General features: G+C 33.6%; 1 protein-coding gene across 3 annotated transcripts; it reads right to left on the bottom strand.

The window, feature by feature from the left end:
* Positions 1-9,549: 9,549 nt before the first annotated feature.
* On the bottom strand, positions 9,550-11,298 carry LOC120131633 (dormancy-associated protein 1-like). Of its 3 annotated transcripts, XR_005516935.1 has the most exons (4): positions 11,145-11,298; positions 10,829-11,039; positions 10,139-10,275; positions 9,550-9,757 (listed from the first exon to the last, which is right to left on the bottom strand). XR_005516935.1 is itself a non-coding variant. In XM_039148586.1 (3 exons), the coding sequence occupies exons 1-3, from the start codon at positions 11,248-11,250 to the stop codon at positions 10,239-10,241; spliced, it is 354 nt and encodes a 117-aa protein (XP_039004517.1). In that variant the 5' UTR covers positions 11,251-11,298; the 3' UTR covers positions 9,982-10,238. The 3 variants fall into 3 exon arrangements, 2 of the variants coding, with proteins under 2 accessions (XP_039004517.1, XP_039004516.1); XM_039148586.1 differs by lacking the exon at positions 9,550-9,757 and having other exon boundaries at positions 9,982-10,275; XM_039148585.1 differs by lacking the exons at positions 9,550-9,757; positions 10,139-10,275 and adding an exon at positions 10,475-10,564.
* Positions 11,299-17,375: the final 6,077 nt, after the last annotated feature.

Below are 17,375 nucleotides of genomic sequence, written 5' to 3'. Positions count from 1 at the left end.
ATCTCAAATTCAAGGACTTCAAAGCAACTCCAGACAAAATGGAGGTCAGATTCAAACTCACAACGTCGAGACGAAGCGACCCATCCCATTTTGGGACCAAACGACCACCATCTACGGCGGTTAACAGTGGCAGACAATGACATTCGACCACCTTCTATTTTTATTTTATTTTTTTAATTATTTTATATTAAATAATAATAAAAAATGCTACGTCATCAATCGTTAGAGAGAAAACGAGAAAGTGAGCAAAATGATTCAATTTGTAAAGTTCAACGAACAAAATATAAAAATTGAAAGTTGGGTGACAAAAATAGGAGAAAGAATATAGTACATTGAGAAATAGTGTAATTTACCCTTAATAATTTAAAAAAATATAATTTTATAAAATCAAATGAAATTATTAAAATATCTTCAAAATTTTGGATTTAAGACTTTAATAATGTGACATTCTAAAAGCGTTTTTAGCTAAAAAAAATCCATTTTAACCGTGAAATCAAAAATAAAAAGGTAAATAAGGAAAAAAATTATAGTTAAAACAATGATTTTAAATCAACCGCAAAACTAGGTTTTCTAGGTTTTTCATTTTTAACTTTGCGTTTAGAATCAAATTATAATTTTACCCTTACTAATGTATAGGTTTCACTCAATTATATATTTACATTTTATTTTAAAAATTTTAAACTAACATCCTTAAAAAAATTTATTTTAATTATTTAAAAATAAATAAAGTTCATGATTTATATATTAAAATATTAATAGTGAGTTATTATAAAATATAATTTTATTATAATTTTTATTTATATATTTTTATTATAATTTAAATTGATATATTTCATATATAATAATAATTTCTTTTGAATTTATTTATAGTATATATTTTATATTTTTGAATGGTTAAAAGGATAAATATCATTTAAACTATATTATTTTTAATTTTAAATGTGTAATATGAATTGAATTAAAATAATTAAACATACCATCTTATTATAAAGAGAAAATAACTTCAGTGACCGAAAATGCCTTAAAATATATGATTTCAACCAACTTTTTTTAAATTTGCGAAAATGACCAACAAATTCGCAACGCGAACTCCAATTTCGCAACTTAGTTTCTAAATTCGCAACGCGAATCTGTAAATCGCAACGCGAATCTGTAAATCGCAACGTGAATCTGTAATTTGCAACACAGAAGTCAAATTCGCAAAGCGCGTTTATTTTCGCAACGTGAATTTTATTTTCGAAGTCGAAACACAATATTAATTTCGCAACATAAATGCAAATAGTATAATCGCAAATCATAACCTAAAACCCTAAATCACAACTCAGTCCCATCTCCATCTCTCACTCTCTACGGCGACATCCGTCCCCATCTCCGACGAAATTCGTCCCAATCTCCGACGAAATTCGTCCCCATCTCCCGATGAAATCCGTCTATCTCCATCTCTCAGAGCCACCCTCACAACCATTCACGGTCAGAAATGGAAAATCAACCACCGAGTGTTAGTTTTTTTTTAATTATTTTTATTTTGAATTTTTTGTATTATTATTAGATTTTTCATATTTAAATTGATAATAAATTTACTGATAATTTCAATAATAGATTAACCATTTCACTTAGATTGCTTAGTAAATTCATTCGGTTACTGCCAATACTGCTAAACTGTTTAGTCTTTAACCCTGTGAAGTTAGTATTCGTCTTTTGGTTGAAGTAATGCAATTCATTCAAATTTCAATTTGCAGAAGACTATTTGAAACTTAAATTCGCAACACGAAAATGAAAATCGCAACGCGATTTTAGTTTCGCGTTGCGGTTTTCATTTTCGCGTTGCGATTTTAAGTTTCAGAAACTATTATTCTTCTGCAAATTGAAACTTGAATGAATTGCATTACTTCAACCAAAAAAACAAAGACAAATACTAACTTCATAGTGTTGCGAATTTAAGTTTCAAGAATAAACTACTACTCTTTATGTTGTCATTGAACCTGAACTAAGCCTATATGTTGTCCTTTTAAATCTTTATATAAGTGCTTACTTCTGGAATGTTATCTGATGAATTTTGTGAACTATGATAGAATAATGACTTGGGTGAATACCGTGCAAGTTTGAAACATATTTGACTTTGTTTTCACTGTTTAATATCATGTCTGTTTATAGTGTATAATTTGTAGTTTTTGGTATATTTATTGTTTTTGTAGAAATTTTTTCCGGCTTCATTGACCTTAAAGAATAAATTAAGCCTAGCCACTACAATTGCGTCGACGCTTACACATGTACAAAGAAAATTGTTTGAGGATACTTGCTTCGGGCCATGGCTGAAAGTATAACATCCGGGTGGAGATGATATGTTGACTCATTTGTTTCTTCAGACCATGACTAACGATCTACCCGAGATCATACAACGTGGTGATGAAAAGATATGGTTTCATTTTCCTCCGGCGTATACTTGTTTTGGACGGGAGGAGTTTTGCTTAATCATTGGTCTACGCTTCGGACACGATGATGTAGGTCGGTACACTAGTCATATCGCCCGCCCATCATGGTTATCTCGAGGTTTTCCTGAGCTGGCAAAGTCGAAGCCGAGTTTACACGTCGACGACTTGAAAAGATTATTTGTTAAAGATGGTTTTACTTAGATGGATGACCTCGATGTTGTCTGAGTATGCCGTTTATTACTTTTGCATGCCGATTTTTTAGGCAAAGAGGCCAGACAACCTATTTCTGAGGACCTAATATTATTGGTAGAGGACCTAAATGCATGGAACATGTTTCCGTGGGGTTCATATATATGGAAAGCTACCTGGAAAAAGTTGTCGTCTGCCTTTGAGGACCGAAAAAGTTTGCGTGGTCATGGTTCCAAATACACTTTGGCATGCTTTATTTGGGCCTTTAAGGTAAGAATTTCTATATAATGTTTCCAAAATTATAATTAATTATTTAACAATTACTAATGTTTGTGTATTATATTGTTTGTAGATTTGGATATTTGAGGCTTTTCCTAGCATGCAGACATATGCAATCAAAAATTCAAATGATATTCCTAGGGCTATTTCCTAGAGGAGGATCCGGCTGTTGGATTGGGAAGAGTTACTGCCATATACGACGATGAATGATGTAAGTTAACACAAACACTACTATATGTAAACAAGTTATTACTAGTAGACGTTTAACTTTGTTTGAGCTTTTATATTGTTAGGAGGCCAACTATCCATTACAGAGGCTGAGCTTGCCACTGATTGGTAGCAAGCTAGTAAGCATTTTTTTGATGGCACGGATGATGAGCAGCCCCCACTTCGAGAGCCATCACCTCACCCAGAGCCATCACCTGATCGAGTCGATTATACACATCCACAACGAGAGCCATCACCTATTCCGTCACATCATCGAGCCTCTTCTACACCATCACCTCATGATAGGCGACCGGAAAAGATGCCACGACATTTATCTCCCTGCCCTTCACCTCCACGGGATGAGTTAGGGGAGTTATGATATGAGGTCAATGCTTTGCGTGAGGAGGTTGGTACTTTACGTGAAGACAATGGTGCATGGCGCGATGAGGTACGGTCTTTACGTGTTGAGGTAGAGGTTTTACGCGATGACAATGCTGCTTTACGTGGTGAGGTATTTACTTTGCATGATGAGGTAGCCGCTCTACGTGAAATTGTTGTATCATTGTAGAATGAGGTTCATACTCTACTCAATGAGGTAAGCTTATTTAATACTATACTAAAAATGCAAATAACCTTTTTTCGGCGTTATTTATTTGTTTATTTATTGATTTATGTATTAATTTATTTTTAGCGGCCCGATAAGGTAGATGTTTTACGTCGGGTTTTTTTTACACGACGGGGTTCACGTATCAAACATCGTGCACGTGCCATTACGTCTCCGTTCACCCCCAATAGTGCCAAGACTCCGTAAGAAGAAGCCCGATTCATCTGTCATCGTTCAAGAGGCCTCTCCTATCGTTCAAGAGGGCCCTATCATCCTTCAAGAGGCCCCTCCCACCGTTCAAGAGGCCCCTATCATCGTTAAAGAGGTCTCTTCCACCGTTCAAGAGCCCGATACACATAGAATAATATGTCAACATATTGATAAACCCCCTCAAGTGCCCGACATGATGGATGAGAGTTATCTTTCGTATGAGTTATCGGTCAGTACCATTTCGGTATCTGAAGTGGAGAGGAGAACACTACCAGACATAATTCTGGATAATACCTTTTGGGCTAAGACTGTAGTTGATTTTTATCTACATGAGCGGAGCCAAGGGTGTTACGGTGACATATGCAAACTCGACGATGATATGCATTTGTTTCTTGATCGGTCTTGGTGGGGTGTGTTATTAGGGGTTGAAGACAATGACTATTTCGATGGGGGGTAAGTCTTATATTTTTCTTATATTATATTTTTATTTTTATTTTTATTTTAATTTATGAAATTCACTAATATATGTATTTTTTTTTATAAAACAACATATTGATGCATGGGTTTCACGTCTTCTGATAATAAGGAAATTGAAGAAAATAAAAAATACGCGATGGACTATTATGCCGACATCTTTTCACGTAGCTCACTTGAAGGATCATAGAGACACTTCATATATGTTGGGCAATGGAAAAGCTAAATTTTATCCTGCGTGGTGGGAGGTTGATAAGGTTTGTATTTATTTTTGAATATTTTAAAGGTGTTCATAAATAAAAATTTGATGTGCGCAATTGAATTATTATTTATGATTGCAGGTGTTTATCCCTGTGTTGGAACGTCGTCATTGTCTTCTCGTCGAGCTTCAGCTCCCATCCCTGAAGACAATGGTATATGACAACATGTTGAATTACATACCATTGTCTGATTTGAGAGATATTATTTGTAAGGGATGGAGAGCTCATTTAGCTAAATACTTGGATGCGATTGATTATTGGACTAATTTCGGAAACAAGAAGCCAAAGAAGTTCAAAGTTACAATGATCAGAGACGAGACCGCGCCACAACAAACGCAGGGAGCCAGAGGGGATTGTGGTCATCTCATATGCATGTTCTTGGAATGTTTGACGACAGGAAGTAAACAGTTTCTACCTCCCATAGATAGAGATAGAGGTGCAATAGGCTTGTGGTTTTGGCATTTTATGGCTATAGCGATATATGCGAGACGCTGTCTACCTGCATCCGCGTGCTGAAAGTGTGCATAAACAATTGGTAAGTTTGAGCAACTGTTGTTAACATATATACTCTTTGTTGGTTTGAAAATGTTTGGTTAAGTACCTATAATTCAATAATTTGTTGTTTGTTGGTTTTAGATGTGTAGAAAGTGTTGTTTGAGCAAATGTTTGGTTTCTACAGGTTAATCCTGAAGTGAGCTGCATGAAATTGATGTATTTCTGCATAAACAACTGTCTGCGTGAAATTGATGTATTTTGTAAAAGTTGATTTGTTTAATTGATGTGTAAATAATTCTTATTTTTTTGCTTGTTTAATTGATTTGAAAAAGTTGATTTGTTGTTTTAAATTTCAATCTGTATTATGTTGAAGGAAAAAAAGACCCGTTGAATGTACACTTTCGCAACGCGAAAGTCAAATTCGCAACGTGAAAGTCAAATTCACTTTGTGATTTTCGCGTTTCGAATTTAACTTTCGCAACAAAAAATCTGATAAGTGATAACAACTGAACAGATTATAGCAATGTTCAAACTCAAGTTACTGATGAATGTCTAACTGAAATGTATGCATTCACACATAAAATACACATAATACAACGTTTGCATTTAAAAATCACCTAAGTTAATAAGTCCCAAAAGGTGAAGCCGGTTGTGATTGAGATTTTGATTGCAATTTTGATTTCCTTTTTCTTGGCACCATATGACTGGTAGACAATCTCGGCATAAGTTTGTCGATATACTTCTGTAGTGTAGCAATCCATAGCGTATGCGCTTGAATCATCTTGGTTTAGATGAAGAGCAACTTTTATAACATGGCCACACGGATAACCAGATGTTTGCCATTTCATACAACTACACGTCTTTGCATTTAGATCGACAAGCTCATTTAAGTTATTATCCAATACTTCAAACAAAGTGTTTGAACATGGTTCAACTCTCCATGACGTTGACTTCACAACACGTTTCGTTATCTTTTTTTCAGTCCATGGTGTAACACGGCGTTCCAATATTCCTGTAAATTTAAATAAATAATACTTAGTAAAATATATGATAAGTTACGAATTTAAAGAAATAATACCTGCATGGTTTCTTTTCTTGTAGTACCACTGTTGAATAGAGGCTCGAAAAAACTCCTTTAAAATAGTAATGGGTAATTTCCGGGAATGACAACTTAGAGCGTTGATTGATTCTGCACTATTAGATGTCATGAAACCATATCTTGCTCCAAGTTGTTGGTGTACTCTTAACCATCTTTCAAACCCGACATCTTCTAGTGTTTGAGCACATTGAGACAAAACAAGTCTTAAACAATTTATATGCTTATTAAAATCCACTTCCCGATAAGCTTTTACAGCATTCCAGTATGTCCATTTGTGTTTTTTTATACCACCAGACCTTGATTTTATATTTATGTACAAATGAACACCACAAAGTCAATGAAAAGCATCTGGGAAACACCTTCTAACAACGTTGTCAATTGAGTTTGCCTTATCGGATATGATTGTCAGATTGCTAATAGGACCTATGCAATCCCTAAGATGTCCCATAAACCATGTCCATGAATAAGAGATTTCAGATTTGTCAACCCCGTAAGTTATTGACAGTATCCCCTTGTTAGCATCCATGGCTATTGCTAATAAGTTTACTCCAAGGTATCGACCTTTCAAATGCGCTCCATCAACTATAATAACTGGGCGCATGCAAGTAATAAACGAACGAATCTACAAAATAATATACACAAGACATAATCATTTAAATGTGAAATGCATGTAACTAACAAAAATGAGTCAACAAAATTATATTGATTTACTAACCGCATCACCAATGGCGATAAACAACAACTCAAAGCGTCCATCTCTATCTGTTTTGATATGAGTTATCGACCCATGATTTTTTAGCTTTAAATTGTGACAATAAGCCGGCAGTTGGGCAAACGATGCTTCTGGAGACCCCCTCAACAATTCCAAGGCATAACATTTGGCTCTCCAAGCTTGAGAATATGAGATACTAATCTTGAACCGAGCATTCATGTCAGTCATAATTTCATGTCCCCAATATACCCTGCCATTCAAAAACATTAACTCAGCCAGAAAACCACCCAACACCTTTTTGTTTGCCTGTGTATGGTGAGGAAAAACTTGGGTTATTGAACATGTATGTTTATCAATAAAAGTCCTAACTTGAAACATTTCACAATCTTTTATCCTCTTTGCAATCATACGCCACGTACAGTTTTTGTCAATCATACACTTTGTTTCGAAACGATCTTTGCTTGATTTGTTAACTTTTAGTTGATAGTCATATTTCACACATTTCGTATACAAAACTATCTTCAAGTCTTCCTTTGTATCAAAACAATCATCTTTTTTGATACGAATAACTTTTGTGTAACAATCAACTGTTATCTTTACCAACTCTTCTTCTGGTATCTGAAGTAATTCTGACACATTCCAATTATACTCCCGTGGCATTTTCTTCTTTTTCTTTTCTTCGGGGACTTCTTCTTCTTCTTTTTCTTCTTCAGGGTTATATGAATTACAGAATAGATGTTCAACATGTTCATTCACAGTCGTAACTTCCTCCTCATTATTATCAACATCTTCCTCGGCATCGGCTGTTTCATCATCAAAATTCGGGTATTGACCAATATCAAAATCATTACACGCAGAGTCTGTTTCTTCTTCTGAAACATCATCAAAATTTGAGTATTGACCAAGATCAAAGTCCAGGTATTGACCAAGATCAAATTTCGAATACTGACTAGTACTCACAATTTTTTCTGTTGGCTCATAATTGTCTAACTGGTCAATACGAAAACCGGAATTTGGTGCTGAAAGTTGATTGAGAATTGGATTAGGAAAAGGTTGCGGGTTTTGAGATTGTGTTTGATATTGTGTTTGGTATTAGAAATGTGGTGAAATAAAATTTTCTTGGTGATGAAATTGTGGTGGAACCATTAAATTTTGAGGTTGATAACAACGTTGTACATTGTGAGCATCATAAACTGGGGTTGAAGAACTTAATTGATTACTACCCGCTACTGACTCAATTTCACTACTTCTAGGTTCAACAACATACAATGTAACATCATCTTCTTGCGAAATACTAATGTAAGCAATGAATCGTTCAACATCTTCATTGTCGGTTAACAAATAAACTTTACATTTTCTCTGATAAGATAGCCTAAATCCACTTAGAGGGCTCTAAATTCAATTTCTTTTCAATACGTAACATTAGAGTTTCATAAGTTAACTTTTTTAATGACAATTTTAGTTAAAGATTCATAGGTAAAAGTATATATTGTAAAACACCATGAACATTCTTCCAGGACCCTAAAAAACACAAATATATCCAAACATGATCAACATTAGATGATTTCATTCTATTAATTGTAATTTAATTTACTAAACAAACGAGCTATAAACTACATATCATCACTAACTTAGAGAAAAACATACTTTTATTAAGTTGATAGTTGATAATTTAGAAGAGAAATCATTGAAAATTATATAGAAATAAAATTATGTAAAAAAAATTAGAGATAGAGAAAGATGTCGTTAGATATAAGAACAGATGTCGCCGGAAAGAGTGATAGATGGAGATGAAATGAGTTACGATTTAAAGATTTAAGTTATGAGTTGTTGTTGCTGCGTAGTTATATACCTAAAATATTTGTGTTGCGAAATTAAAACTTGTTACGAAATTAAAATTCGTGTTGTGAATTCGAAAATCGAATTATAAAAATAAAATTCACGTTGCGAATTTAAAATTCAATATTACGAATTTAGAAAATCAAAATTTGGAAACTGAATTACGAAATTAAAAAATCACAATTTAAAAAATCGCAATACAAATTTAAAAATTAAGTTACGAAATTAAAATTCACGTTGCGATATATTCAATATCATGTTACGAATTTATTAGTTATTTTCGTAAATCCTAAAAAAAATCAATTAAAATCGTATATTATAAAATATTTTCGATCACTAAAATTATTTTATCTAATATAATAAAATGAAACTACTGAAATATACCATAATCTAGAGTTTAACAAATTCACTTCAATTTACAAGTACTAATATATATATATATATATTTTGTAATGTTCTTTTTTTCAATCAAAATAAGTATTTAAATTATTATTTCATAATAATTTTATATTCACATGTTAAAAAGTAATAGTATTATACTTTTTTAATAAAATATTTTTTATATAAAAAATTTATTAATAAATTATCTTAAAATATTTTTTATATTTTTATTATAATTTCAATTGTCATATTTTATAATCATAGTATTAGTAAATATAAAAAATAATTTAAATTATACATTTTTAACTTACAACATAAAACCTATAATAAAAATTTTAATTTTTTAAACTCACTTTTTAATAATAATATTTAACGATAGAATTTTAAACTATATTTGTAAACAATATTTTAAAAATATAGTTTTACATCACTTCTAAAAATCATTTGCGATCTTATACTTAAAATCAACTTGATGTTTGTGCATCACCGGTACCGCACTTGCCATCTTTCAAAGTTTGTCATTTCTAATGGCAACAAATAGATCATGATCACAGCATTTCCACAATTCTTCTTTACCTGCCAAAGGGGTCCAGCAACAGTACCATAAACGCCAAACTATCTTTTTCACTCACCTCAATAATGTCGATTCATTTTTAATTTTTTTTTTATAAAAAAAAACTATAGATACATTGACAGATAAATTTAATAAAACTAAGGCTTTGATTAGATTAAAATAATATATTTATGCAAATCATTACAACACACATTTATTTATTTAAGAAAATATAGCCGGCCGGATATTGGATGACAAAACGTTCATTGATTAACAAATACGGTGGGCTTGGTCATCGCTACTCGCAGGAAAAAAGGGCCAACTAAAGTTTTAGGCAGATCTCAAAACACATACTATACAATAAGTACTTGAGACATTATCAAAACACCATTAGAAAACAGCACCTTAGCATATTGAACCTCGAAAAGAACAGAGTATTCACATGATGCAACCCTGGTTCACGAGAGCAGCCTTCTCCGAGGCCGCCTGTGAGTGGCCAGCCACTCAGCGATGCTTGCTCTTTGTCTCCCCACTGTAAAGCCTGTAAATCGCATGCCAACCAAGGACTTAATCTTAGTACACTTTTAGCTTTGCGACCTAGAAATTATATTCAGAATCCAAATAAAATTGATTAAAAGTTTTATATTAGTTTTTCTTTTTTTGAGGTAAAGTTGTGTTACTTTTTATTGCAAGTAATCAAGAAGAGGAAACAACTAGTGTTATACCATATACAAGTATGTATACAGATAAAAATGAATTATTTCCACGCAGCTACCAAACAAAGAGCCAAGTTTTCCTGCCTACTCTGTCTCTGAGCCTCCGTTTGGTTGCTGAGAAAACGTAGAGAACAAACATAGGAAATTCCTTGAGGATTCTGTTTTAAATTTTCTCATTTTCATTATGTTATGATTTTTCAAATAAGGAAACAGTATGTTAAGTAAATATCCAGTTAATGTCACCCTTGCGATGATTAAGTTGAATTCATTTATCTCAGTAAACAAATGGATGAAAATAAGATCGACACAAAATACTAATATCACCTTAAAAATAAATAACAACCTAATATAGATTTTCTACTCCGTCCACGAACGTACCAGTCATAGACAGTTGGAGAGTTAGGTTGTGGCCTGTCGTACATATCAGCACCAATACTTTTGGTAGCAAGATTGCTACCAGGATGGAAGACGCTCCTCCACACGTTCTCCTTACGCGGCGTCGGAGTCGTCGGTGTCACGGGTGTCGGCGTTGCCCCTGGACTCATCGGTATCGACCACGACCTCTGGAACCTTTTCCCTTCTCCGTCATCTAACCAAAACACACACACACACACGGATATATATATATTCAGTCACTCAAAAGACTTACCGAAACTTATCAAATCCATGCAAATTAATACTAGGATCATTTTACCTTTGATGGTCAAGGGCTGGGTGGTGATCTTCCTAAGCTTGCCGAGACCACGCTCGGGTTGAGGCCCAGCTAGAACATCGTCCCACATTTTATCTAGCAGAACCATTTTCCTCTCTATTTTGCTTTCTCTCCTCTGTGATGTTTTTGATGGGTGGGATCTAGTTGGTCATATATATATATAGCTAAAAATATCTTCTCTCCCTCTTTCCACAACGAAGTTACGAAGATGGGCTTTTGGCTATTGCCAATTATATACGAGTCTAGACCTAATTAGCCTCACAAATAGTCCCGGAATATTTAGGATATTTTCATTTTAATCATCGAAATTGAAAATCTTTCATTGAACTCATTATCATTAATAAAAAATTTATTTTAGTCACTGAATCATTAAACCATTGATGCAATATGTTAAGAAATCCTTAAAAAAATTAACAGCCAAAATTCCTCTTTTTGTCACCATTTTCACTGTTGTTGGTTTCCTCAATGAAAAAAGATCATCAAACTAGTCCTTTTATTATTCTCTTTCTTTTCTTATGTTCAAGTTTATTGAAAAATCTCCTAATTTTCTTAAATTTCAATAGAAACTAAAAGCTATTTTTTATTTGTCACTATAAATCATCGAATTATCTTGAACCTGAACCATGTTAATCTTTTGATTCAGTAGAGTCTTCTCATCATTGAGATTAACTATGGATTGACGTTCATCGAAAGCTTAATCTTTACGAGAGTTGATAATATAAAACCTTATGAGTTTTATATGAAGAAGACTTTAAGTCATGCTAGTTTTTTTGTTAAATGCAAGTAATGCCAATGGTCATGATAAAAATGAATTACAAATAATGATTCTAATGCAAAATCTAAAAGTTTAGTAATCAAAATGTAAATATCTTAAAATTTCAGCAATCATCCATGTAATTTACCTAAAAAATTAATTAGGTTAATGAATGGTGGTTGAATATTGGCAATAGAAGATTGAAGAGCGGACATATAAACACGTCCAAAAGAGAGGAGATAAGGATGAGATTGAGGAGGAGGGACCCACAAAACATCATCAACACTATTTAATATTGATATGACAAGAGTAGGTTGGTATGTTGATTCACAAGTGTAACACTTATATACAATTGTTTGTCTTATCCCCAAGACCCATTGCTTTAACTGGGGTCCACAAATAAATAAAATGATAGTTAATGTGCTTCGAGATTGACACCTGGCTCCCATCCCCATTCTACTATAATCACGATCCTCGGCGGGGTCATCACTACAAGTGTATTTTAACATGGTCTCGATGATTTTATATTTGAATATCGCAGGTCTGGGACTGCCCTTGGGCAGGGGAAGGATTTGGATGCTGAATCTTAAGGACTGTCTTTTATTTTAGATTGATGCGACAGATATTGAATTATGAAGCTATTCCGAGTGCATCCAGCATCAGGGAGGCAACTTTTCTGAGTGGTTATCGAATTTTTCTCTTAAACAAATCAATCAGTATATATATAGATGTTTTTTGTTGAAAAAATACGAGTAAAATATTTAATTTTAAAATAATAATAATTTATTATGTATTTAATCTAAAAATTAGGAAGAGACAAAAATCCAATTTACTCAAATAAAAATTGATAAAGATTTAAAATACAATTAAACTAAAAGTTTCGGGAGGGGCTCTCCTTATGTAACTCTGTCCCTGAAGACATACATTTACATCTGTTCATATTTTACAGATGACATTTACTAAGTTTCAAGCGATATTACATAATCCACATAATACAAGTGAACTTTCAATTGTTTATTCCATCAAACTTGTAGAAAGTTTAACTTGAGTTCCTTAGAAGATCTCCTGGCATGCAAGCCAAAAAGATTAACATACTCTCTTATACTTATATCGTTGGATGATAACTTTACTATCAACAAAATTTTACAACAAATGAAACTTCCTATAATTCCAAAAATATTACAAAGTGTGAGAATGAAGAAAACAAATAGGAGAGATGATTTTTTGGGATGAATTACAAATGAATATGATTATACTTATTTATAGTTGAGCTTCAAAGATCAACATACAAATAACCAAATAGTTTAGAGACCAAAGATGAATTTTTCCATGTACACATGTTGGCAACTTGCCAACTTGAATCAAATTGTAACATTTGATATCCATCATAGCCACTTGTCAACATGAATTCTTTGGTGGTATCAAAATCAAACTTGAGTTCTTTAGCTGTAACAAATTTGAACTTGAATGCCTTTCTTCTTCAGCTTCAGGCAATCTTTCTTTCAATGACATTTCTCATGACAAAAGACACATTTATCTTTTCTCAGTCTCGACTTCGACTTTGATCTCACTTTCAACTTTGGCTTTTGACTTTTTGAGTGACCTCTTGCCACGATGGCCTCTGCTGTTTCGCATTTGTTCTCCTTCCTAGTTTTTTTAAGCCCATAACTATACAAAACAGTAGTTACATCTTTAATGGTAACTTTATCCTTACCATAAAGTAACATCGTCTCTAGGTGCTCAAATTCATCTGAAAAATATGACAACAATATTAAAGTCAAGTCTTCATGTTTTAAGGTTTTATCCATGCCCAATAAATATGTTACTAATTCACTGAAGGCAATGGATGTGTTCATTCATATTGGTGCTTGATTGATAATTAAATCTCAACATTCTTTAGGAATTTTTCCTCGAATGATTTCCACGGCTTACTTGCAGAAGTCTCGTTCTTGTAGCCATACTTTTACTCCTTGGAAAGACAAGATCGAATCGAGTTGCATGCCGAACGATTGATTGTTCCTCGTTATTTCTCCTCTATATATGTGGGCTTTTCTTCCTTAATGGAAATGTCTAGATCTTGTTGGAATAAAATGTCTAACACCTCACCTTGCCACATGTCGAAATGACCGAATCCATCGAATAACTTCATCAAGAAGTTTGCATTTGACATCACCCTCCTCATTAGACTGGATGAAGAGTTTGATGTCTCAATTAAACTGTATTTTGTCATTTCAATGCCAATAGACAATATTCAACACCACAAGCTTGATATTTTTCAGCAACAAGACCACCAAAATAACGTTAATTGAAGTTTTGATACCAATTGAACTGTATTTTCCACACGAACGTAGTTTCAAAATTAATCTAAATCGTCAATGTCAAAACTATCAAAATTGCACAACGGACAAACCCGTCAAACTATGGAATATTGAAACACAATGAAAACTCAATAAAGAACAATAATGGATAGAACACACTATTATCATATACTCTTTGGGCACCACCAATGGATGATAATTTTCACTATCAACAAAATATTACAACTAGTGAAATTCCTTATAATTAATATTACAAAGTGGGAGAGTGTAAAAAACAAATAGGACAAATGATTTTGTGGGATGGATTACAAGTAAATATGGTTAGGCCTATTTATAGTTGAACTTCAAGGACCAACCTACAATTAACCTAATAGTTTAGGGACCAAAGATAATTTTTTCCGTGTACACAAGTTTACAACTTGCCAACTTGAATCAACTTATAATATTTGATATCCATCATAACCACTTACTTGTCAACATGAATTCTTTGGTGGTAGCAATATTAAACTCGAATACTTTTGTGGTAACAAGTTTGAACTTGAATTCTTTGATGGATATCAATTTTGACCAACACTTATTGGCTTTCCAACTTGTAGGTTTGTAAAATTTCAAGTCACACATAACAAATTGTTATCAAAACTAATGAATATTGAAACATAATGAAAAAAATCCAATAAATAACAATAATGGTAAGAACACACTAAATTTATGAGGTTCAACGAAATATTGTCTACTCTTCAAGTACTACTATGATAACTTCACTATCAACAAAATATTACAACAAATGAATTTTTTTAGAATTCTCAAAATATTACAAAGTAAGAGGAGAAAAAAAAATGGGACCAGCATTACATTCAGGGACCAATGGCCCTTCCAATGAAGAATCGCCTCGAGTTGGTGGATATGCTACATTCAGGAATCAGGAGGGATGCGCCTTGACTACAAAATGAAAATTTAAGAGGCATCTCTACTACATGGGGATAATCAATGCTATCTGACAAAAAATGATGGTGGAAAGGGTACCGATGGTTCTCAGTCGCCTGAAGAAAATTTTATTCCATATTCAGCAAAACGCAATGAATCCCTAGTAATATCATTGAAAGGAAAGTTTTCTTGTTCAAAATTAGAGAAAGGGAAGAGCCTTGCAGCAAGAAAGACATCCGGGGGAAGTATGTCGTTCTCTGTTACTGTCCAACAAGAGAACATACAGTTGGAGAAGAATTGAAACACGAAAATTTTGTTTTTATTGCCCAATGATGCATTTGAATCACTTGATGAAGGTATATGCTTAGTAAGAAAACTACTTCCGAATGTAGAACTACCTAAATCATTCCGCAAACAAGGCCATACATATAAACTCTGGCCCATACTATTTTTTTCTTTCGTCTTAGATGATCCAAAATTATCTATAGGAGCGGGAATCTGTTGACAGCCAAGAGAAGTGCCGATAAATTTAGGTTTTTTTTGGCCCATTAGGGCAGCCCAATTTTTTTTTAAAAAAATAGCCCACAAACTCTTTTATTTTAAAATTTACGACATTTTCTACAGTGCATGAAATTGTCATCTCGTGAAAAGGCCTAAAGTCTCATGGCAGAAACTAATATGGTTTCCCCTACATATTCTTAAACATAGTTTGATAACTTGGATGGCTTTTCTGGATAAACTCCCTACCAAGGAAAGGCTTCATCGAATGGGACTTATTAATGATTGCTTATGTGTTTTTTTGCAATATTGAACTGGAAACTAGAGAGCATCTCTTTTTAAAATGCCCTACTGGTGCCCTTCTATGGGAAATTGCTTTTACTCTTTCTGGTCTGCAGTTTACAGTATGTTATTGGGATGCCTTTGTGGAGAGGGCACGCTCAACATGGAGGGGTCAATCAATGCTAACAACGATCATGAAGCTGCTACTAAATGCTCTGGTTTACTTACTCTGAGAGGAACGGAACAAACAAATGTTCCAAGGTCGCTCAAGGTCTGCTAGTGAATTATTAAAGGTTGTCAAAGATGTAATTAGTTTATAACTTAGGGGTAGGATTTTTAAAAGAGTAGATGTGAATATTTCACTTTACAATCATTGAGAAATAATTGATTACTGATTAATTTGTATGTATTGTTCTGTTTTGGACCCTACATGTATTCTGTAGCATCTTTGCTATTCCGGATAATAATATACTTACTCTGGACTAAAGGGGATATCTAACTCATTCGTGCAATCCATCATAGGTGAATTAGTCAACCCAGTCCAATTTTTTTGAGCCATAGCCTATAGGTGACAACTGAAGAAAGCAGAGTAGGAAAGCCCAAACTCTGAAAACCCCGAACATAGCAGACTTGAGCGAATGGGGAAGACGCTGTGACCAACGGGGGAATTCTTCAAGAGGAGGGACGAGTGGAGGAAGCATCCGATGCTTAGCAACCAGCTCCGCCACGCCAACCCTGGGATAGGCATCGTCCTGGTCGCCTTTGGCATTTATCTGGTCGGGTAGCAGGTCTACAACAGGGTTTATGCTCCTCCCTCTTCTCATAATCATCACCAACAATCTTCTTCTCACTCTTATTGAGATCAGGTCTTTCCTTTTTCTCTCTTTCATTATAATTTGGGTTTCAGATCAGGCCTACTCTCTAGATTTAACTCTGATGCTCTTATTATATCTGTTCTGTAATCAAAATTGTTCTCGAGATTTGGGTTTTTTGATATCTCTCCGCATTCTGGTTTGAAACCAGTCATAATTTATTTCTTTACATTTTAAAATTTTTAAATCTTGAATTGATTTTGCTTTTTATTTTAAGATTTTAGGGCATTAGGATATCGCAAACATGTAAGACTGATTTTATGATGTGCGGAAATATGGATTGGTAATGGCAGATCTGAGATCTGTTACCATCAGTATAAGAGCGGGATTATTATCATCCTAATTAAAAAAGGGTTAACTACACCGAAGCCTGTCTGACTTGCGCCAAAAACTCATTTTGCTTCCCTGACCTTTCATAATTTTCAGTAGTTTCAGTTTTCATCTTCCGTTAAGTAGATGAAACAATGTTATCTTGCCATAAAAAAATTTTGTGCAATTGATGAAAATTGTCCACATTGTCACTATGTAGCAGGCACAAACCGTTTTTATGGGTTGAGAAAACAAA

Source organism: Hibiscus syriacus, unplaced genomic scaffold (assembly GCF_006381635.1).
Source record: "Hibiscus syriacus cultivar Baekdansim isolate YM2019G1 unplaced genomic scaffold, ASM638163v2 tig00110556_pilon, whole genome shotgun sequence".
Lineage (NCBI taxonomy): Eukaryota > Viridiplantae > Streptophyta > Magnoliopsida > Malvales > Malvaceae > Hibiscus > Hibiscus syriacus.
Note: the sequence above shows the minus strand (reverse complement) of the source record. Positions and strands in the feature narration are given on the sequence as shown.